The sequence below is a fragment of the Vigna umbellata genome, chromosome 4 (genome assembly GCF_029865625.1).
Source record: "Vigna umbellata cultivar VRB3 chromosome 4, Vumbellata_1.0, whole genome shotgun sequence".
NCBI lineage: Eukaryota > Viridiplantae > Streptophyta > Magnoliopsida > Fabales > Fabaceae > Vigna > Vigna umbellata.
In genome coordinates, this window is record NC_142168.1 from 41139461 (window position 1) to 41162286 (window position 22826).

Here is a 22826-nt window from a genome sequence, read left to right on the forward strand (position 1 = left end):
TCTTTCTGAAAATCTCAATTGGGTCCCAATTTTATGAAAATTGCAACAAATCGATCCTTTCCGTTAATTTGGCTGGACGACGTTAAAAAAATTGATGAGTGAATGCTGAGATGACGAACGAGCGCTCGTCCATCAGCGAACGAGCGCTCGTCCAGCAGCGAACGAACGCTCGTCCAGCAGCGAACGAGCGCTCGACCACCGAACGAACGGTCGTCCAGTGTGGAACGAACGGTTGTCCAGCAGTAAGAGGTCGACGAGCGTCCGTTCTCTGGTGGACAACCGTTCGTTCCACACTGGACGACCGTTCGTTCGGTGGACGAGCGCTCGTTCGCTGCTGGACGAGCGCTCGTTCGCTGCTGGACGAGCGCTCGTTCGTCATCTCAGCATTCACTCATCAATTTTTTTAACGCCGTTTGACACTATTTAACGAAAAGGATCAATTTGTTGCAATTTTCATAAAATTGGGACCCAATTGAGATTTTCAGAAAGAAAGGGACGAAATTGAGATTCCATGCGAAAATAGGGACTTAGTGAATGATTAAACCTACTTTAGTCGGAAATTTCGCACTATTCTAAGGATGATTGTAATCCTCTTGACTGCTTTCCTATATTATGCATAATGACGTCTTTATTATATATGCATCACGTATATAATTGGGATGTTATGTAACATCCCAAAAATTAAAAATTATTTCAAAACTTAAATATTATAATAATACATAACATCCCGAACATCAACTAAAATCTATACATCAGTTTTAAGCTCAGACGCAACTGCAAAGATAACATTGAATCCTTCTAATTCGATCTTCCATCTCTTCCTCCACTTGCACAGGATCACGTGACAATCCTTCAACTGCTCCCGTATAACATCACACATTATACGATCATCGCATTCACATGCACAAACAAGCAAAGTAAGGGTGAGTTAACCTGAAACACATCATTTATAAAACTTGCATAGTTATTTCAACACAAATATCATATGATAATTAAATCAGACATCCTCCAACCAACGTACCACAATTCCTGTTGGACACTCATCCCATAATACCTAATAATCAATCCAGTACACAATAGACTCTCATCCGGATGATACATTGATGAGCAAATCAATGGAAGGTGCCCCACTTGTGATTTCATTCTTAGTCCCCTCAATATATCCACAATCAACCACAGATCAAGACATCCTACTACAGTGCACTCAACCTCAATACATACCCAGATATCATATCATTACTGAATCAAACGATAAATCAACGAACTTATATTACATCGGATACTGTTTATACGAACATTAAGATTGATCACTTAAGCTCGAAACTAAACATCAACGCTATTATACCGAATACCATTAGGTTGAATACCAAAAGATCAAACGCTGATTAAGATCAAGTGCTTAGACTTCACGTTAAGACAGTGTACTCTACTAGAACAATTACTATTACTTCGAACACTATTCGAACGATTGCTCAAAGATCAAATCTCGCACACCACAGATTAAGTACCCTTCAGACGAACACTTAATTGATCACTTTACTGGATTTAATTCTATCTGAGGGTAACCTCATCGAGACCGGATGTTCCCTACGTACAACCACTAACTATTAATGATCCTTACCTGAGACAATCATCATCCGACCCGAGCATTACCTAAGAATGATCACTTCCTGAATCATGCATCATCACAACTAATCACTATTTATTAATCGATTGTTACCTCAACGACTATCAAGGCTGGTCACTCCCTATAAATGATTACATCCTCAGAGCAACATCACCAATAAAGATCATTCCCTAAGAACCATCGCTACGAGACAGAACACTATAATAAAGAACGCTTGAGTCTGGGTTAAACACCTACAGTACTCTGCTGAACACCTCAGTACTGACCGAACGTAATCAAACTAAACCTCAGGTTACCAAATTAAGATCGGACGCTAGCTACCTCAGATCCACTAACATCAAGATCAACTGTTACCTAATAACACTCGCTACCAGAAAATAAATAACACGAAGACCGAACGTCGTTAGTAAGAACGCTCGTTACTACCTATAGATCCAACAAGTTTTACTTCTCGTCTCTCTCTTGAAGTATTCCAAATCCAACTTTATCTGCACTACCATCTCTCCCGTATCTGTACGACTATCACAGTTAGAAGCCACAGCCACAACATGCAGATGAATAACCAGAATTATCACATTATAAACCCACTACAAATACTATAACAATCCCCATGATAAATCTACTCACATGACTCTGCAGACTAGTCTTTCATAAACTGATGTCGTTTACTTGTAATTCGTCGTCATAACCTGCTCTCAATAACAGGCGACCCGAGCCGTCATCCATCGCGACTTCAGACCTATCTCCCCGACTCCTCAAGGACTAACGAGTAAAAACATCGATACTACGCGTAACGATGCACTATACTCAACACGAGCCGAAGTCAGTGGGCGAGACATTCACCTCCTCGCGCAGAAGAAGGTGACACTCGAATCTCCGTCTCACGCGTGAGACTAGCAAAAATGCTAAAAAGACCGACGAAGTTACAAGTAAATAACATAGTGTATGTACCACCTCCAACTGAATAAACGTGCTCAATCACGAAGTCATACATATTCTCAATAATATGTATAACTAGAATATACGTGCTCAATCACGAAGTCATACATATTCTCAATAATATGTATAACTAGAATATACGTGCTCAATCACGAAGTCATACATATTCTCAATAATATGTATAACTAAACCAATATTGGATCAAGGAAAATAACCAACAATTCTCAATAATTGCTTCAAAATACTCCCACGGATTTATGCATTATTACCGAACGCTATTTCCAACTCTGATGCTGTCTGAACGAACGTTCTGGGATCAATCCTCATCAAAGGCCGAACGCTCCAGCACTCCAAGGACGAACGCTCCCGAACTCCAAGGACGAACGCTCACAGAACTAAGGACGAACGCTCAAAAACCAAGGAAGAACGCTCCTAAAACTATGGACGAACGTTCACCAATTCTAGGACGAACGCTCACCAACTCAAGGACGAACGCTCTCAAAGACAAGGACGAACGTCTAAGATCCATACCGAACACTTATAACCGAACGCTCTCTGATATCAAAAACCGAACGCTCACTTACACTCCAAAACCGAACGCTCACTTATACTCCAAAACCGAACGCTCACGTATACTCCAAAACCGAACGCTCACTTATACTCCAAAACCGAACGCTCAACTACCGAGCCGAACGCAAAGTCGATCAGCCGAACGCTAAAACCTTGGACGCTATCCTGAATTCATCACTGTTTGGACGAGCGCTTAAAGATCAAAATCCTTAAAGAACGGACGTTCGTTAACCCATAGAATGACCGAACGCTCATTACAACCTACGGACGTTCGTCTTGAGATCAAGGCCGAACGTTCAAGATTACTCCACCAAAATACTAAGTTACGAACGAACGCTCATAAGTTACTGTTTAAATACCTCTTGGACGAGCGTCCCTTATATTATGACGAACGAACTCGGACGTTCGTGCAGGACCGAACGCTCAATCAATTTGGACGAACGTCCAATTTGACCAGAATTGGACGAACGTTCTGAAGTTGGTCGACCACTATCTGGTCGAGCACTGTTGGGACGAACGTCCAATTTTGACTCACCAAAATTGGACGTACGCTCATTCTGCAGAATTCTGCAGAATCACGCAGGTTCCAGAGAAAACCCAGAAACACCCTATCTTCATCCCCTTCTTCCCAAATCCTACCCAGATTTGCAGCAAACACAACTATCTTAAAAATCAAAGAAATAAAACAAACTCCCCTTACCTCTTGAAGACTTCCATGTAAATTTGGGATCTATCTCCTTCCAGACGTGCAGATCAAGATCTCCTTGAAACTTCAGTAGTTCTCCCCTTCCTCTCCCAGATCTTACTGCAACAGCTTCACTCTCACAAGATGTCCAACCCAAATCCTCCTCTCTGCACTTCTGAAGTTGGTGCTGCTTCCCTTGGGTGCTCTTTGAACGGCTGGAAATGGAAGGAAGGGTGCCCTTCCTCTGGCTGCTCTCCCACATGGCTCTCTTCTATGCTTTTGATTCACAGCCACACGGCCCATGGCCATTCATTTCGGCAGCAAGCAATGTTTTGGAATTTAATTGGAACATTCTTTTTGGAGTATGCAAACCGTGCTTGATGGAATGAGGGGGCCACCAATTGGTTGAAAGCTCACGTGGAGGACTCCTAAATGCAAAAGTTGAATTTGTTGAAGTGTAAATAGCACACGGCCCTACACTTTTGCATGTCCATTATTGCTAGAATAAAAATGGGAGCCACCACTTATATAATATAAGGTGACTATTTTGTTGGAAGAAAGCATTATGGCCCACTTTATCACTCATTTCAAAACTGGTTTAGAAGAAACACACACCACTCACGACTTTATTCCCCATGTCCAAGAAATTAATTGAAGAAAGTGCACATGGGACATCTGAAGGAAGAGGACGTTGCTTCTTTTATTCCAAAGAACACGCATGAATTGTTTTGGAGCTGGAACGGTGCACTTCTTATCACAGGTTGATTTCCTTTTTCAAATGCTGCACCAAATTACTTGAGAATGAAGTTGACTCACGGATCTAGCAAGCTTGAGACCTGCAAAAATGAAGAGAACACACAGTCTGATTTGGTTTCACGGACAGCAGTAGCAGCATGCAAGAGGTGTCACTGCCTGGTTGGATGGACAGCGGCAACAGCACCAGTAGCACTTGGAGGAAACGGTCCAACACCTTAAAGACGTAGTTGGTCCAGCAAAAGGAGAAGCCACCTTCACGGTCCAAGGTGCTGGAATCTTAGAGAGAAGTGAGAGAATTTTGGAATGAAGTTTTAGAGAGAGAAAGAATGTGTTTGGAAAATGAATGTCGGCCCTCCCTTTGCTAAGCTTCCAGTAAGTAATAATGCACCTCCAATAATGAAAAAGGTGGGTGACCACCATGTCCCCACCAGTCCTTAAAATACGGGTCTTACATTCTCCCCAACAACAAAAATTTTCGTCCTCGAAAATTAAGTTTATCGGAACTAGTCGAGGTAATTTCTCTCATCTCATCCTCTAACCTTCAGGTGGTTGCCTGTTATACCATTCCAGATGACCTTAAATCGTTTAACAGTTCGTCCTCGATCCTTACTGGTTGCACTTCAAATGACAAATCCTTTCTGGCTTGCATACTCTCAACCTCAAACACTTACCTAAAATGATCTTCATGCTCTTGTGAAGGAGGAAACCATAAACTTCTTTCAGGAAAACATCAAAGAAGTCATTCGCGACCACGAAGTTTACACTCCGAATTCTCCTTCGCCGCAAGATCTGAAGCTTGAGTCGCTTCCATGGGTGATAACACTAAGAAGCAACTATCATTTTCCAGGAGGTCTTGCCTTATCTAACTACTTCTCGAAATTTTCTCCTTCTACTTCCTTTCTTGATACTTATTTCCCCTAGTCTGCTATAGAATTTCCTATTCCATTCTTAATTTAAATTTTAGGTCATCCACCATTTTCTTATTCAGATTCCAACCATCACTAATACCTGGGTTCATGTTACCAAACTCTCACAGCGTCACCCAGTTTCTTGCCAACACGTCCTTTTCTTCTGACTGTTAACATTACTGATATTCTAAACCCAACTTATTTCTCCAACCTTGTTACAACCATATTTATCCAAAGCTTCTCTTAATCTAGCCTCTGAACTCCTTGCGAAAGTACAACATATGACCTTATGGCTTGATTTCTGGAATTTCTCATCACCCATAACCTTACTCCTAAACTCCAATATCTTCACTTGCCCTCCTAAGCTTAACTTTAAGTCTTCTAACTCCTATCTTCGCAGCAAGAACTTGTCTCAAAGGCTTAAACCAATTCTAATAAAGGTATACAACTCAAGTTGTCCTTGAACATGTATTCCTCTACTACTATCGAGCACATTAGACCACCACGAAAGCAAGAACAAGACATGAATTACTACAGGAAACTCCACTAAAACTCTAACTCCTTCTTAACTCTAACCTTCAGAATTAAGAAAGGAAAACCATCTATGGTAAAAGTCATGAGTGTGCACCCTCATTACTCTTATCAAGACGTTTTCTGTTCTCAAAACATCTAGTTAGATACACACCTTACTATATAGACACGGAGGAAGTGGTAAATCATACCATTTACACTCAATTCTTCACAGAGAAGACATGGCAAACTCACAACACACAGGTCATCCTAAGGATGAACTGCTCTGATACCATTACTGTAACATCCCAAAAATTAAAAATTATTTCAAAACTTAAATATTATAATAATACATAACATCCCGAACATCAACTAAAATCTATACATCAGTTTTAAGCTCAGACGCAACTGCAAAGATAACATTGAATCCTTCTAATTCGATCTTTCATCTCTTCCTCCACTTGCACAGGATCACGTGACAATCCTTCAACTGCTCCCGTATAACATCACACATTATACGATCATCGCATTCACATGCACAAACAAGCAAAGTAAGGGTGAGTTAACCTGAAACACATCATTTATAAAACTTGCATAGTTATTTCAACACAAATATCATATGATAATTAAATCAGACATCCTCCAACCAACGTACCACAATTCCTGTTGGACACTCATCCCATAATACCTAATAATCAATCCAGTACACAATAGACTCTCATCCGGATGATACATTGATGAGCAAATCAATGGAAGGTGCCCCACTTGTGATTTCATTCTTAGTCCCCTCAATATATCCACAATCAACCACAGATCAAGACATCCTACTACAGTGCACTCAACCTCAATACATACCCAGATATCATATCATTACTGAATCAAACGATAAATCAACGAACTTATATTACATCGGATACTGTTTATACGAACATTAAGATTGATCACTTAAGCTCGAAACTAAACATCAACGCTATTATACCGAATACCATTAGGTTGAATACCAAAAGATCAAACGCTGATTAAGATCAAGTGCTTAGACTTCACGTTAAGACAGTGTACTCTACTAGAACAATTACTATTACTTCGAACACTATTCGAACGATTGCTCAAAGATCAAATCTCGCACACCACAGATTAAGTACCCTTCAGACGAACACTTAATTGATCACTTTACTGGATTTAATTCTATCTGAGGGTAACCTCATCGAGACCGGATGTTCCCTACGTACAACCACTAACTATTAATGATCCTTACCTGAGACAATCATCATCCGACCCGAGCATTACCTAAGAATGATCACTTCCTGAATCATGCATCATCACAACTAATCACTATTTATTAATCGATTGTTACCTCAACGACTATCAAGGCTGGTCACTCCCTATAAATGATTACATCCTCAGAGCAACATCACCAATAAAGATCATTCCCTAAGAACCATCGCTACGAGACAGAACACTATAATAAAGAACGCTTGAGTCTGGGTTAAACACCTACAGTACTCTGCTGAACACCTCAGTACTGACCGAACGTAATCAAACTAAACCTCAGGTTACCAAATTAAGATCGGACGCTAGCTACCTCAGATCCACTAACATCAAGATCAACTGTTACCTAATAACACTCGCTACCAGAAAATAAATAACACGAAGACCGAACGTCGTTAGTAAGAACGCTCGTTACTACCTATAGATCCAACAAGTTTTACTTCTCGTCTCTCTCTTGAAGTATTCCAAATCCAACTTTATCTGCACTACCATCTCTCCCGTATCTGTACGACTATCACAGTTAGAAGCCACAGCCACAACATGCAGATGAATAACCAGAATTATCACATTATAAACCCACTACAAATACTATAACAATCCCCATGATAAATCTACTCACATGACTCTGCAGACTAGTCTTTCATAAACTGATGTCGTTTACTTGTAATTCGTCGTCATAACCTGCTCTCAATAACAGGCGACCCGAGCCGTCATCCATCGCGACTTCAGACCTATCTCCCCGACTCCTCAAGGACTAACGAGTAAAAACATCGATACTACGCGTAACGATGCACTATACTCAACACGAGCCGAAGTCAGTGGGCGAGACATTCACCTCCTCGCGCAGAAGAAGGTGACACTCGAATCTCCGTCTCACGCGTGAGACTAGCAAAAATGCTAAAAAGACCGACGAAGTTACAAGTAAATAACATAGTGTATGTACCACCTCCAACTGAATAAACGTGCTCAATCACGAAGTCATACATATTCTCAATAATATGTATAACTAGAATATACGTGCTCAATCACGAAGTCATACATATTCTCAATAATATGTATAACTAGAATATACGTGCTCAATCACGAAGTCATACATATTCTCAATAATATGTATAACTAAACCAATATTGGATCAAGGAAAATAACCAACAATTCTCAATAATTGCTTCAAAATACTCCCACGGATTTATGCATTATTACCGAACGCTATTTCCAACTCTGATGCTGTCTGAACGAACGTTCTGGGATCAATCCTCATCAAAGGCCGAACGCTCCAGCACTCCAAGGACGAACGCTCCCGAACTCCAAGGACGAACGCTCACAGAACTAAGGACGAACGCTCAAAAACCAAGGAAGAACGCTCCTAAAACTATGGACGAACGTTCACCAATTCTAGGACGAACGCTCACCAACTCAAGGACGAACGCTCTCAAAGACAAGGACGAACGTCTAAGATCCATACCGAACACTTATAACCGAACGCTCTCTGATATCAAAAACCGAACGCTCACTTACACTCCAAAACCGAACGCTCACTTATACTCCAAAACCGAACGCTCACTTATACTCCAAAACCGAACGCTCACTTATACTCCAAAACCGAACGCTCAACTACCGAGCCGAACGCAAAGTCGATCAGCCGAACGCTAAAACCTTGGACGCTATCCTGAATTCATCACTGTTTGGACGAGCGCTTAAAGATCAAAATCCTTAAAGAACGGACGTTCGTTAACCCATAGAATGACCGAACGCTCATTACAACCTACGGACGTTCGTCTTGAGATCAAGGCCGAACGTTCAAGATTACTCCACCAAAATACTAAGTTACGAACGAACGCTCATAAGTTACTGTTTAAATACCTCTTGGACGAGCGTCCCTTATATTATGACGAACGAACTCGGACGTTCGTGCAGGACCGAACGCTCAATCAATTTGGACGAACGTCCAATTTGACCAGAATTGGACGAACGTTCTGAAGTTGGTCGACCACTATCTGGTCGAGCACTGTTGGGACGAACGTCCAATTTTGACTCACCAAAATTGGACGTACGCTCATTCTGCAGAATTCTGCAGAATCACGCAGGTTCCAGAGAAAACCCAGAAACACCCTATCTTCATCCCCTTCTTCCCAAATCCTACCCAGATTTGCAGCAAACACAACTATCTTAAAAATCAAAGAAATAAAACAAACTCCCCTTACCTCTTGAAGACTTCCATGTAAATTTGGGATCTATCTCCTTCCAGACGTGCAGATCAAGATCTCCTTGAAACTTCAGTAGTTCTCCCCTTCCTCTCCCAGATCTTACTGCAACAGCTTCACTCTCACAAGATGTCCAACCCAAATCCTCCTCTCTGCACTTCTGAAGTTGGTGCTGCTTCCCTTGGGTGCTCTTTGAACGGCTGGAAATGGAAGGAAGGGTGCCCTTCCTCTGGCTGCTCTCCCACATGGCTCTCTTCTATGCTTTTGATTCACAGCCACACGGCCCATGGCCATTCATTTCGGCAGCAAGCAATGTTTTGGAATTTAATTGGAACATTCTTTTTGGAGTATGCAAACCGTGCTTGATGGAATGAGGGGGCCACCAATTGGTTGAAAGCTCACGTGGAGGACTCCTAAATGCAAAAGTTGAATTTGTTGAAGTGTAAATAGCACACGGCCCTACACTTTTGCATGTCCATTATTGCTAGAATAAAAATGGGAGCCACCACTTATATAATATAAGGTGACTATTTTGTTGGAAGAAAGCATTATGGCCCACTTTATCACTCATTTCAAAACTGGTTTAGAAGAAACACACACCACTCACGACTTTATTCCCCATGTCCAAGAAATTAATTGAAGAAAGTGCACATGGGACATCTGAAGGAAGAGGACGTTGCTTCTTTTATTCCAAAGAACACGCATGAATTGTTTTGGAGCTGGAACGGTGCACTTCTTATCACAGGTTGATTTCCTTTTTCAAATGCTGCACCAAATTACTTGAGAATGAAGTTGACTCACGGATCTAGCAAGCTTGAGACCTGCAAAAATGAAGAGAACACACAGTCTGATTTGGTTTCACGGACAGCAGTAGCAGCATGCAAGAGGTGTCACTGCCTGGCTGGATGGACAGCGGCAACAGCACCAGTAGCACTTGGAGGAAACGGTCCAACACCTTAAAGACGTAGTTGGTCCAGCAAAAGGAGAAGCCACCTTCACGGTCCAAGGTGCTGGAATCTTAGAGAGAAGTGAGAGAATTTTGGAATGAAGTTTTAGAGAGAGAAAGAATGTGTTTGGAAAATGAATGTCGGCCCTCCCTTTGCTAAGCTTCCAGTAAGTAATAATGCACCTCCAATAATGAAAAAGGTGGGTGACCACCATGTCCCCACCAGTCCTTAAAATACGGGTCTTACATGTTACACAAGACACGATTAACGATTTATTCTTTTTTAAAAAAAACTAAATTAAATATAAATTATATTTTTTAGGACTATATTATTTAGGACGTACATTTAAAAAAAATTAGGATAATTCTGAATAAACCTAAAAAATTGATACAATTAGTGCTATTAAGCCTCGATTAAATAAACAACCTACCCATAAAAAATAAATTCACACTAATAATTTTGAAATTAATGGTTGAGTTGTTTGTCTTGAAAGTAATAATTTTTAATTGATTTTATAAAAAAAATTCATTGTCTTTAGATTGTATATTACATTGGGCATGATTTAAAAGAAAGACATTGAGGCACCCAAATTGGTTCTGTAATCAAAATCCAGATTGAAAGAGAAGCTAGAAGTATGGGCGATTACCATTTCGTGTACAAGGACGTAGAAGGAGCCTCTACTCAATGGGACGATATCCAGAGAAAGCTTGGAAATTTGCCCGAAAAGCCACCCGCTTTCAAGCCCCCACCTTTCACCCCTTCCTCTGATGACCAACCCAAAGACAAAACCTGGATCGATTCCAAAACCTCCGAAGAACTCGAAGACCTCGAAGACGACCTCGACGATGATCGATTCCTCCAAGAATATAGGTTCTCCTTCACCTTTTTGGTTTTTTCAAGGTTTTTCTTTCGTGTGTTGGTTTTGTTTTTCTCCAAGGTGGTCGAGATTGAACAAAATTTGAAGCTTATAAGGATTTTGTTGATGGGACTCTTTGTATTGTTTGCTTGAGAACAACTGTATGAGACTTGTATTTGTGTGTTTATTTTATTTGTTGATGAGTACAACTTGGTTGGGAATTGTTGTGGATTTGATATTTTAGAGCAAATTAATGCTTAGGAGTCTGTTTAATTACCCTTTTGTTCCATATTTTGTATGTTATCAATACGATTTTGTTAGGTATTGTTTTCTGGATTAACATTTTATGGTGAATTAAAGCTTAAGAGCCTATTTTCGCTCTTGTTTATGGCTTTTTTGCGCTGAACTTACTTGAAAAGTAGGAATAAATGAGATTATGAGAAAGCAAAATTTGGTTTACTTGCGTGTGTGTGTGTTTATTGTTCTTAATTGAATCATTTTGTTGTGACAGGAAGAAGAGGTTGGCTGAGATTCAAGAGGCAGCTAAAGTACTTAGGTTTGGATCTGTGATTCCTATTTCAGGATCTGATTTTGTTCGAGAGGTGTCACAGGCTCCATCTGATGTTTGGGTGGTTGTCATCCTTTACAAGGATGGGTATGATTTGATTTTGGAATTTCTTTGATTCTATAATCTATAGCTTTTCAGGGTCATGTTTCTTATGGTGACTGTTTATGTGTTTTTGACAGGATTTCTGAATGTGGCTTGTTGATGCAAAGCATTGAAGAATTGGCAAGAAAATATCCTGCAACAAAATTTGTTAAGATAATATCTACAGATTGTATCCCAAATTATCCAGATCGAAATGTTCCGACTTTATTGGTTTATAACAATGGGGCAGTTAAAGGAAATTACGTGGGTCTGCACAGTTTCGGGCGAAGATGTACTCCTGAAGGTATTTATGTCTAAAACTGCCAGCCTCGTAGTTTTATGTTCTTTTATTTTGATGGAATTAAAGGCCAAGCTTTCAGAGGAGTTTCTAACAATAAGTGATGCAATTTTTATGACATACTAGAACTAGTTTAAAGGTTTTTGCTTCCAGTGTGAATGTAATCCTCATCAATTTTGTTAAATAATTGTTATAGTGCTGCCATAAGACTATAAGGAGGTGTTCTTCAACCCCTCTGCCACAGGAAATTTGTGAAGCGAGGCCAACTATCAGCACCATGGATGGTCTTTTTTATGGTGAAATGTTGGCCTTCATCTGCCACTGATGACCGATGACCTTGATCCTGATAACTATCTCCCTAAATAGTCAAATTTTGTTTTGGTCTACATCATTTTGATAACATTATTACATTTAGGTAGTGTTTGGTTAGCTGTTCTGTGGCTTTCCTTCTCCTTAAAAGGAGGAGGAGCTGACACTCTTTTCATAAAAGCTCTTCAAAATTGAAGTAGCTTATTGTAGTTCTTCAAATAGTTTCTATTCCTAGATCTACCTTCACCAAATGGTATTTCTCTTTAATTTTTGAATTGTGACTCTTTTTCTCTCAGTCTCTACCCTTTAGTTTTGGTAGTCATGCCAATGTCATTGGCACTCCGTTGTCTCACTCCACTCCTCATTCTTTGTAGACAAATTTTGTGTCAATCCATTTGATTGACTAATTAGGTTATTTTTTTCTACCGAATAACTTTTACCTTAAATGAAATTTTTCTTTTGATATCAAATATTTTACAAAAATTAATAAATTAATATGTAAATAATAAAGAACGACAACAGATCTGATGATATATGTTACTTGGTGAGGAGAGGGATAATACAAAATTTTGGTATTCCTTTAATTTGGATGAATATTTTCTTTGGAGATAGATATTGGATAATAAAATCGGGTTTGCTTGCTTTGTCTTACATTCTTTAAAAGTTGTGTAGTGATAAGACATTGAATTATTTGCATTGTGGAATATCAGGTGTTGCATTAGTGTTGTGCCAATCGAATCCTGTTCTTAATGATGGTCATAGTAGAAATGAAGCAGTCATTGAAGGAGTCCGTAAACAGTTTATAGAGAAAATTGTTGCTGATCATGAAGAAGGTGATGATTACTCAAGTGATTAACATTTCTTTTCTCTTTCTTGTGTTCTTTTCTTTGGAGGTGGCTGTGTTTCCAACTTTCATTTGCTCTCACTTTTAAAATTTTTCCTAAAAAAACATTAGAAAGTATGTGTTGTATAGTAATGAGATGATTTTGTCAGCTACTATGTTTATCAAAGTGATTTACTTTTTGTAAACTTATGAAGTCATGGACGATTCAATGAATGAAACACATCGACATTGGTTTGGCTTTCAAACAATGATATATAAAACAAATTAATGTGCAATAAGATTAAATAATTTTAGAATTAAGTATGTTTTTTATCTTTAAATTATTTTAAAATATTGTATTTTTTCTAAACCAAATTTTATATATTTATTTTATTCTTTTGTTTTCTGAAAATGATGTAAATATGTTTTAATTGGTGATAAATTTTGTATCTTGGATTATAAAATAACTTTTACATGTTTATTAGAGAGAATTTGTATTAGATTTATAATTCGGGTGAAATATAATTTTTAAAAATAATTTGGAATAAAAAATATATTTGACCAATAAATTTAAATTATTTGGTGGTGAAATACGTGAGAGTTTTTGGTTGATAAAACAAATTTGGCCAGAAAACCATATTTGGTTGATAAAACAAATTTTTATTTTTTTTTGCTTTTTCGAGATTGTTAAACGATAATTTGGAAGATGATGGTATATGAAACAGTAAGTATTACTTGAATGAATGTATTTATTTATCTTCAGAAAGAATATTAGAAATTAAAAATAGAGATTAAATATTTTAGAGAAATTAAAATGAAAAAAAAACATTTTACTAACTAAAATCAAAATTCATATGTTTTTTAAGAACTATAAGAAGAACGATTTCAAATTTCTTTAAGGATTAAAAATAAAAGTGTATGGAACCAAAATAGTAAGCTGTTAATTTATAAGACCTGAAAATATATTTGAGTTTATATATATAAGGGTTAAATATGTTTTTAGTCATTAAACTATTGGTCATTTCTGGTTTTCATCCCTTTTTCAAAATAAGATAAAATTTGGTCCTCATTCTTTTCGAAACTTTAGTTTTAGTCCTCGAAACTTTGGTTTTAGTCCTCGAAAACTAACCTCGAAAACTACCAAATTTGTAACGGTGTTAGTTTTCGAGGACTAAAACCAAAGTTTTGAAAAAAATGAGGACCAAATTGTACCTTATTTTGAGAGAGGGACGAAAATCAGAAATGACCAATAGTTTAGGGACTAGAAACATATTTAACCCTATATATAATTATAAAAGGTAAAATGCTAGAATTTGTGTATGATATCTGTTAAAATAATTATGTTTAAATCGTAAATGAGAGTAATTTCCATAAAACAAATTCAATATTGGGAGTGGCCTATTGTGGTGTGACCATTTAAACACATTACCACTTAAAGAGTTAAAAGTATTGTTGTCAAAATAGGTTAGTCGATGGCCTATCCTATCATGGGTAGGGATGGCAACGGGTCGGGTCGGATACAGGTAGTGTCTATCCGCAACCCGATACGTCGGATAAAACCGTACCCGCTACCTGTCGGGTATCCGTTTAAAAGATACCCGCGCATATTTTAAAATCCGCGGGTACCCGTGGATACCCACAAAAAATAAAAAAAAATATTTAATACATTTTTAAAATAAAATTTAAATAAAAATACAAATATATATATATATAATATAAATTAAATTAAATGTAAATTAAAATTTAATTTTAATTAAATTTAAACTAATAAAATATAATTTTATTTTATTTTTAATTAAATTTAATTAAAAAATATATAAATTATTTATTTTTTAATTTTTTGCTGGTAACGGGTATCCGCGGGGTGGGTAGTATACTACCCGTACCCGACCCATTTAGAAGCGGGTATTAAAATACCCGCTACCCGCGAGTAGTAAATATCCGCGAATAGTTACTATCCGCCACAGATTTTACCCGTGGGTACCCGTGCCCGCGGGTAAAATTGCCATCCCTAATCGTGGGTTAACCATTTAGTGAGTCAACCCAACTCGACTCATTTATTAGCGAACACAAAACAATTGAATTTGATTTGGACCACCATAGGTTGGTGGGTTAAATAAGTTGATTCACTAACTCACTTAATTATATGGAAGAAAAGAAATAAGGAATCAGACACCTCTACAAAAAAAGAGGTTTCTGGAAACAAGCATGGCCTACAGAGCATCGCATCTTAGAAACAAGCACGATCTGCGTTGAAGAGCTTGACCTACGTTGGGGAGCTTGGTTTATGATACACTCATTCCATGGTTGACTTGAGAGGATTCCATGGACCACGAAGTAGAACCATGGTGATGATGGAATGAAATAGTATAAACAAAGGAGAATGACAATTATTTGAGGTAGACTACAAGAAAAAACGTCATTATCTATGGACAAAATCTGCATATAAGGTCTAAAATCTGTATGTAATGCAGTGTTACATATGAATTACATACAAACAAAAACCCATATGTAAAACTATCGTAGATAACATTACATATGGATTTTTTCGTATGTAATTACATACAAAAAAATCCATATGTAATTTCATACAAAAAAAATCGTATGTAATTATATACGAAAAAATGTGTATGTAATTACATATAAAAAATATGTATATAATTATATATAAAAAAACCCGTATCTAATGTTGTTGTCAGTTTTAAAGAGTTGTTTCATTTAACACTGCATAAACCTATAATATGCACACAACCATACACCACAATAGCTTTCATTCAGCATCATACCAAGCATTTTACAATATATATTACATCATTGTCATATTAAAAGAAAAGTATAAAAGCTAGAACTATTAATGAAACTTCTTAATCTAAGACAAATACTCACTTGAGATATAAAAGAGTTTTTCTATGTGATGGCAACCTCCTTGGCTAGGTTGGGCCAAAGTTAGGAGATGTGCATGTAGGAGTGTTTCCTTGGATGAATGGTAAAAGATGGAGGATGAACTTCTTTTCCTTGCAACATGACCCACTATCCACAGTGAGAGAACATGTTCGATTTGAAATTTTACATCTTGTGTGAAAGATGTTCTCTCTTTAGGTTAGGGTTTGAAGATGAGGTTGGTTTTTGAGGACTCTTCTTATCATGAGAATATCTCCCTCACAAGGAAAGGAATCTTCTCCTTCACTCTCTTCCTCAATTTCATTTGTACACTCTTCTTGCTCACTTTAACTATTATATGTGTCAATACCCCTTAAGATGATGATTCTTTTTGTGGGGCATTGAGATGCAATATGTCCCCTCCCTAAACACTTAAAACACTTGATATCACTAGTGCGCTTGGAGGATGTTGATCCATCTTTGGGTTTCTCAAACTTCCTAGGAGGCTCCTCTCTTTTGATTTGTTTTCCCTCCCTCTTAAAGTCCCTTTTGACATTGGAGCTAGAGTGGATAATTTTCAAACCTTTTCTTAGTAGTTGTTGCTCTACCTTAATGCAAATTTGTACCAAGTCATTTAAGTCTTGGTAGGACAACAATTCCACTTTATCTCTAATCTCAAGATTGAGACCACTTAGAAACCTAGAGATGATGGTATCTTCTTCCTCTCTAGTTCTCGCCCTCATCATGTAGAGCTCCATCTTTTGCCTTCAGCTCTGTGTGATCACGTCTCTTTGTTGGAGTGATAACGGTTGATTTCACCGTTATTTGTGATTCAATTTTGATACTAAATGAGCCCTTTTTGACTTAGAAACTTGCTTGAACTCTTATTTTTAGTTAAGTTGTGAATAAAGAGAGTTGAGGTTAAAACTTATGATTTTTATCACTAAATTCCTTTGATTTTGTAGGATCAATCTTTTATTATCAATAATCTGCCTTCGTGTATGAGATCAGGATATTTTGCGGAAAAATTGTATGCACGACCGCCAAAAACTATGGAGGAGCTCCAAGAGCGAGCAACTGAGTTCATCCGTATGGAGGAAATGCGATTGTCGCAAAGGAAACGGCAGCAAGAGGCTGATGTGGGCGGAAGTAGAAAGGACGGCAAGCGACCGTTCGACAATAACGATAAGAAAAGGGAGCTTCCCCGTCCATTCAAGTTTCACCATTATACAACCCTCAATGCACTTAGGGCAAAAGTTCTCGAAGAAGCCCTTAGCGCGGAACTTCTCACACCCCAAAGGAAACCATCTCCAAGAAACACAGATGAAAGGAAGAGTTGCCGGTACCATCAAAACCATGGACATACTACAGAAGACTACATCACATTAAAAAATGAAATAGAAAAACTTATCCGGGCGGGACATCTCCGTAGGTTTATAAAGGAAGCAAGATACGGCCTCCCTAAGGAAGGGTATTCAAGAAGAAGCCCCGAGCGGGCAATCAGGAAAGACGAGCGAGGGCGGGGCTATAGTCGTAGTCCAGTCGTCATCGGGAACGTTCGGTTCGTGGATTTATCAACTAAGGAGAAGCCTCCAAAACTCTATTAATGTCATGGTTAAATTTAGTTTCACTTGATTTAGACTATTGTTATGGTCCTATGCTTTCATTATGGAATAAATAAGGCCAAGTAATTGATGCCCAATCAATCGTTCCCAAACGTTGCTAAAGAAGTGTATATCCAGCGAAAAATGTCTCGAAGAGTCTGAAGAAAAAGACCGAACCGGAAATCCCGCTCGGCCGAGAGGTAAACCCCTCTCGTCAAAATTGAAGATAAAGATTTGAAGACCGAGCGGTTAACCCACTCGACGAAGAGGTAAATTCCTCTATAAAGATTTGAAGACCGAGCGGTTAATCCCACTCGGCGAAGAGGTAAATTCCTCTATAAAGATTTGAAGACCGAGCGGTTAATCCCACTCGGCGAAGAGGTAAATTCCTCTATAAAGATTCAAAGACCGAGCGGTTAATCCCACTCGACGAAGAGGTAAATTCCTCTATAAAGATTCGAAGACCGAGCGATTAATCCCACTCGGCGAAGAGGTAAATTCCTCTATAATGATTCGAAGACCGAAAGGTAAATCCCACTCGGCGAAGAGGTAAATTCCTCTATAAAGATTCGAAGACCGAGCGGTAAATCCCACTCGGCGAAAAGGTAAATTCCTCTATAAAGATTCGAAGACCGAGCGGTTAATGCCACTCGACGAAGAGGTAAATTCCTCTATAAAGATTCGAAGGCCGAGAGTTAAATCCCTCTCGACAAAGTTGAAAACAAAGACCGAGCGGTAAATCCCACTCGGCCGAGAGGTAAAACCCTCGTCAAAGTCGAAGCGAAAGACCGAGCGGTAAATCCCACTCGGCCGAGAGGTAAAACCCTCGTCAAGGACGAAGCGAAAGACTGAGCGGTAAATCCCAATCGGCCAAGAGGTAAAACCCTCTCGTCAAAGTTGAAGCCAAAGACCGAGAAGAAAATCCCTCTCAAATCGAACGGTTCTCACTCTCATCAATCAGGAAGCTCTAATAACAATGACTGTCGAGCGTGCGGCCAAATTCAATCCATGGAAATGTTCGGCACAAATAGGATATAACGACTTAATACAACGAGAACAACCTCCCTCAAACTCATAAGTCCTATGGTTAACCGTTCGGCTAAAGCCGAACGATTAACTCAGACTTGGGGGGCTTATGTTACTATGGGCTCATAGGCTACCGATCGGTCTCGACCAGTTCCGCATCCGTTCGGTCTCGACAACTAGTGGTTACCGATCGGTCTCGAACAGTTTCGCATCCGTTCGGTCTCGACAACTATGGGGCAGAGTTAATGCACAATGAATGTGATAACGGCTACCGTTAAACAATTAAGGTTTGCATTTAATGACCATTAAGAGGTAAGTTAATTTAGATTCCTTTAAACTCTATAAATAAGGGTTTAGGTTGGAGGTAAAGGGGGATGGAATTTACACTACAATACGCCCTACTTACGTCCTATTAGGACTTCAATATTAAACTGTAACAAACAGTTCATAAAACAGCTCCTAACTTGAGCGTCGGAGTGCCTTTTGCAGGTACCTCCCTTCTTTTACAACCGAGCGGGCAATATTGAAGGTGACCGATCGATCCAAACTGGAGGCCGACCAGCGAAGTGCACCAGTCGAAGGTTAGTGTCTCGGTCTCACAAATCTCACTGAAACACTGAGCTTTTCCTTTTAAAGCTAATGTAGTGACTCTGCCTTACTTATCATCTGCAGCATCCGTTCATCACCTCTGAATATCATGGTTCTCATTCAATCTTACGCAGTTCAATCACGGGTAGTGTCCGATCTGTGAGTATATATGATGCACACCATAACTTGCCTTTTATCAACTATTTATTTTTCCGACTCTTGCAATAAGATGGCAACATATGGAATGAATTCTATAACCTTGTAAGTATATCTTCTGTTGTTGGTGAAACTTCTCATGGGTATGGAGGATCAACTAAGACTATATTGGTTCTGCAGCTTGGATTCTGTCCAGGGATCAACTTGCACTGGCTTGAAGGATGTTTGTCAGATAAATAGCATATAGTTCTAAACTGTGTAGCATAAAGCAGATTCCTATGTGAGAGCAGACGACAACGATGATGACATGTGTCCGATGGATGAAGATGATTTTTTTATTGGTTCACCAGTAAAATCTGAATCTCTATTAGCTTCTGATGATACGAAGGTGTCAAGTTTGTTTTATTCATCCACTGTTTTAGATGTTTCTATTTAAGATTAGTAGTGTTATGTAGTAAGATATTTTATCTTAAATATTATATTTATTACGTAAAATATCTAAGATATTTATAAAGCCACTAACCACATTTTTAGGTAAGGTGGTTATTTCTTATTTTGCTTATAAATACAGTAACAGGGCCAAGGGCCAGAGAGGTTCCCTCTACGTTCTCTTATGTCTAGAGACTCCAAATAATATTTCAGAGCAGTATCATAATCACTATCTTGAGAGCTGAGGCTCCATAACTCACATCTGACTTGAGCGTCGGAGTATCTTTGCAGGTACCTCCCCCTCCTTTGGCGAGTATGAACAACAATTGGAAAAGAGCAAGCATCCCAGACAGCCAGGAGCAACAAAGACACACCGGACAAAGTTTACACCGAAACATTTTGGCGCCCACCGTGGGGCCGAGTGCCAACCCAAAGAAGCCACGAGAGGAGCCTCGGCCTCGATGAATCATTTCTTCGGATAAAGCCACTCCATCACCGCCAGAAGTCGCCTCCGCGAGCCATTGACGTCAGCACGTGCACCTCTGCGAAATCGCGCCAGTGAGCACATCAGTGAAATCACACCCCTTGAAATCACACCTCTTTGTGGGTCAGATCCAACACCCAAAAACCTAGATCTTTCTTCCAAAGCAGCTAACGAGAGGTACCCCCACCCAGTCACGCACACTCGCCACTATCTCCGCCCAATCCGGCCGCCACCGGCTACCTCCAAACCGCCACCAGCATGCCCACCGTCAAGACCATCGTCGGCCGTCACCGGAGCTCTTCCCCTCCTCCTTTCTCGAGGGCGAGGTTCTCTCCGTGTCGCGTCTTCGCCGTCTGAAGGAGCCCGACCATCGCGAGTCGCGGCTGATGCCACCAAGCCAGGGCCACCGCCATTCGTCGAGTTCGTCGCCGGCCACGAAATCAGGCTCCCCTTTTTCTCTTCTCCTTGCGCGCGAGAGGGATAATCTTCTCCTCCATGAATCGCTTCTTGGGCGAACTCAACCACCGTGCCAACCAGGGTCGCCGCTCTCCGTCAAGCTCTCCCTACCATCACTGCGTTGCCTGCCACTACCGAGCCTGCTGCCAGCATTGCCTAGAGTCAACGGCGCTTCCTAAAACAGGTTGTACTGCTCTCTCCTTCGTTTTCTTTGAAACGGGTTTCCTCTCCGATTTGGGGCACGCTGTTTTGCCTTCCACCAGCCACCACCAAAGGTTCTGCCGAGAAAATAATTGGGGTTTCCTTCTGTGTTTAATTGATGTATGAATTATCAGAATCGAGACTGAGAACAGAAAACCCTAAATCCCCAAATTGAGCGCAGGTTCTCATTCTTCGTCTTCAATGGCAACATCTCTTCTGAAAACTGCACCCAACGTGTTCCAAAGACAATCCCCAAATCAGGTCCACCCATCGGCCTCCGTCGTGCCACCAGGCACTACTGTCGCAGGAGCACCATTAGGTCATCCATATCATCTCCACGATCGCACAATCCGCAAACCGAAAACCCTAAATTCCCAAACTCAGAGACAAGCCCTTTCGGCGCCTCCAAGTACGCCGCATTGTCAGACCCATTCTCCACGTCTTCCGCAACACTCGCGCCATCCACCCCTTGTTCGGTTCTGCCTCCACATCATCCAAATATTCCCAAAACCTCAAACTCCGTACGAGCGTTCGACAAACTATGTGTCGAGCGTCCAAATCGTCCTCACGCTCAACCGCTCGACACTCCATTTGGTTTAGGCCGCTCGACAAGCCATGGGACGAACGTTCAAACCGTCCCCGACGTTCGTCCACTCGGTCCACAACGTTCAGCCACTCGTGGCCTCAACCATTCGGCCATCCGCCTCAATAACGGGCCACCCGCCTCCAACGTTCGTCCTCTCGGCTCCACCAGCGTTCGTTCAATCGACCAAACAGATGTTCGGTTATTTAGCCTCCCTGACGTTCGGCAGCTTGGCCTCCACCGTTCAACCATCCGTCTAATCGACGTTCGGCAGCTTGACCTTGACCGTTCGACCTTTCTTATTGACGTTCGGTCTCCAGCGCTCGGTCATGCATGGTCTCACAACACTCAATCGTTCGGCCATTAGATATCTTAGACGTTCGCCTAGAGCGTTCGTCACTTCGATCATCGTAGACGTTCGGCCTGGAGCGTTCGTCACCTCGCTCATCACAGACGTTCGCATAGAGCGTTCGTCACTTCGCTCATCATAGACGTTCGCCTAGAGCGTTCGTCACTTCGACCATCATAGACGTTCGGCCTGGAGCGTTCGTCACTTCGCTCATCACAGACGTTCGCCTAGAGCGTTCGTCACTTCGCCCATCATAGACGTTCGCCTAGAGCGTTCGTCACTTCGATCATCATAGACGTTCGGCCTGGAGCGTTCGTCACTTCGCTCATCATAGATGTTCGCCTGGAGCGTTCGTCACTTCGCTCATCATAGACGTTCGCCTAGAGCGTTCGTCACTTCGCTCATCATAGACGTTCGCCTAGAGCGTTCGTCACTTCGATCATCGTAGACGTTCGACCTGGAGCGTTCGTCACTTCGCTCATCACAGACGTTCGCCTAGAGCGTTCGTCACTTCGCTCATCATTGACGTTCGCCTAGAGCGTTCGTCACTTCGATCATCATAGACGTTCGCCTAGAGCGTTCGTCACTTCAATCATCGTAGACGTTCGGCCTGGAGCGTTCGTCACTTCGCTCATCACAGACGTTCGCCTAGAGCGTTCGTCACTTCGCTCATCACAGACGTTCGCCTAGAGCGTTCGTCACTTCGATCATCATATACGTTCG

The 22826-nt window shown here is 40.4% G+C and overlaps 3 protein-coding genes across 3 annotated transcripts; 1 reads left to right on the forward strand and 2 right to left on the reverse strand.

Annotated features, from left to right (window-relative positions):
- Positions 1-647: 647 nt before the first annotated feature.
- On the reverse strand, positions 648-6155 carry LOC148200222 (uncharacterized). Its single transcript, XM_088114170.1, has 2 exons — positions 3837-6155; positions 648-856 (listed from the first exon to the last, which is right to left on the reverse strand). The coding sequence occupies exons 1-2, from the start codon at positions 4081-4083 to the stop codon at positions 765-767; spliced, it is 339 nt and encodes a 112-aa protein (XP_087970296.1). The 5' UTR covers positions 4084-6155; the 3' UTR covers positions 648-764.
- A 141-nt stretch (positions 6156-6296) lies between these two features.
- Positions 6297-9712, reverse strand: LOC148200223 (uncharacterized). Its single transcript, XM_088114171.1, has 2 exons — positions 9466-9712; positions 6297-6485 (listed from the first exon to the last, which is right to left on the reverse strand). Exons 1-2 carry the CDS (start codon positions 9710-9712, stop codon positions 6394-6396), a joined length of 339 nt encoding a protein of 112 aa, XP_087970297.1. The 3' UTR covers positions 6297-6393.
- A 729-nt stretch (positions 9713-10441) lies between these two features.
- On the forward strand, positions 10442-13596 carry LOC148200224 (uncharacterized). The gene is made up of 5 exons (XM_088114169.1): positions 10442-10578; positions 11026-11282; positions 11780-11923; positions 12016-12221; positions 13235-13596. Exons 1-5 carry the CDS (start codon positions 10546-10548, stop codon positions 13378-13380), a joined length of 786 nt encoding a protein of 261 aa, XP_087970295.1. The 5' UTR covers positions 10442-10545; the 3' UTR covers positions 13381-13596.
- Positions 13597-22826: the final 9230 nt, after the last annotated feature.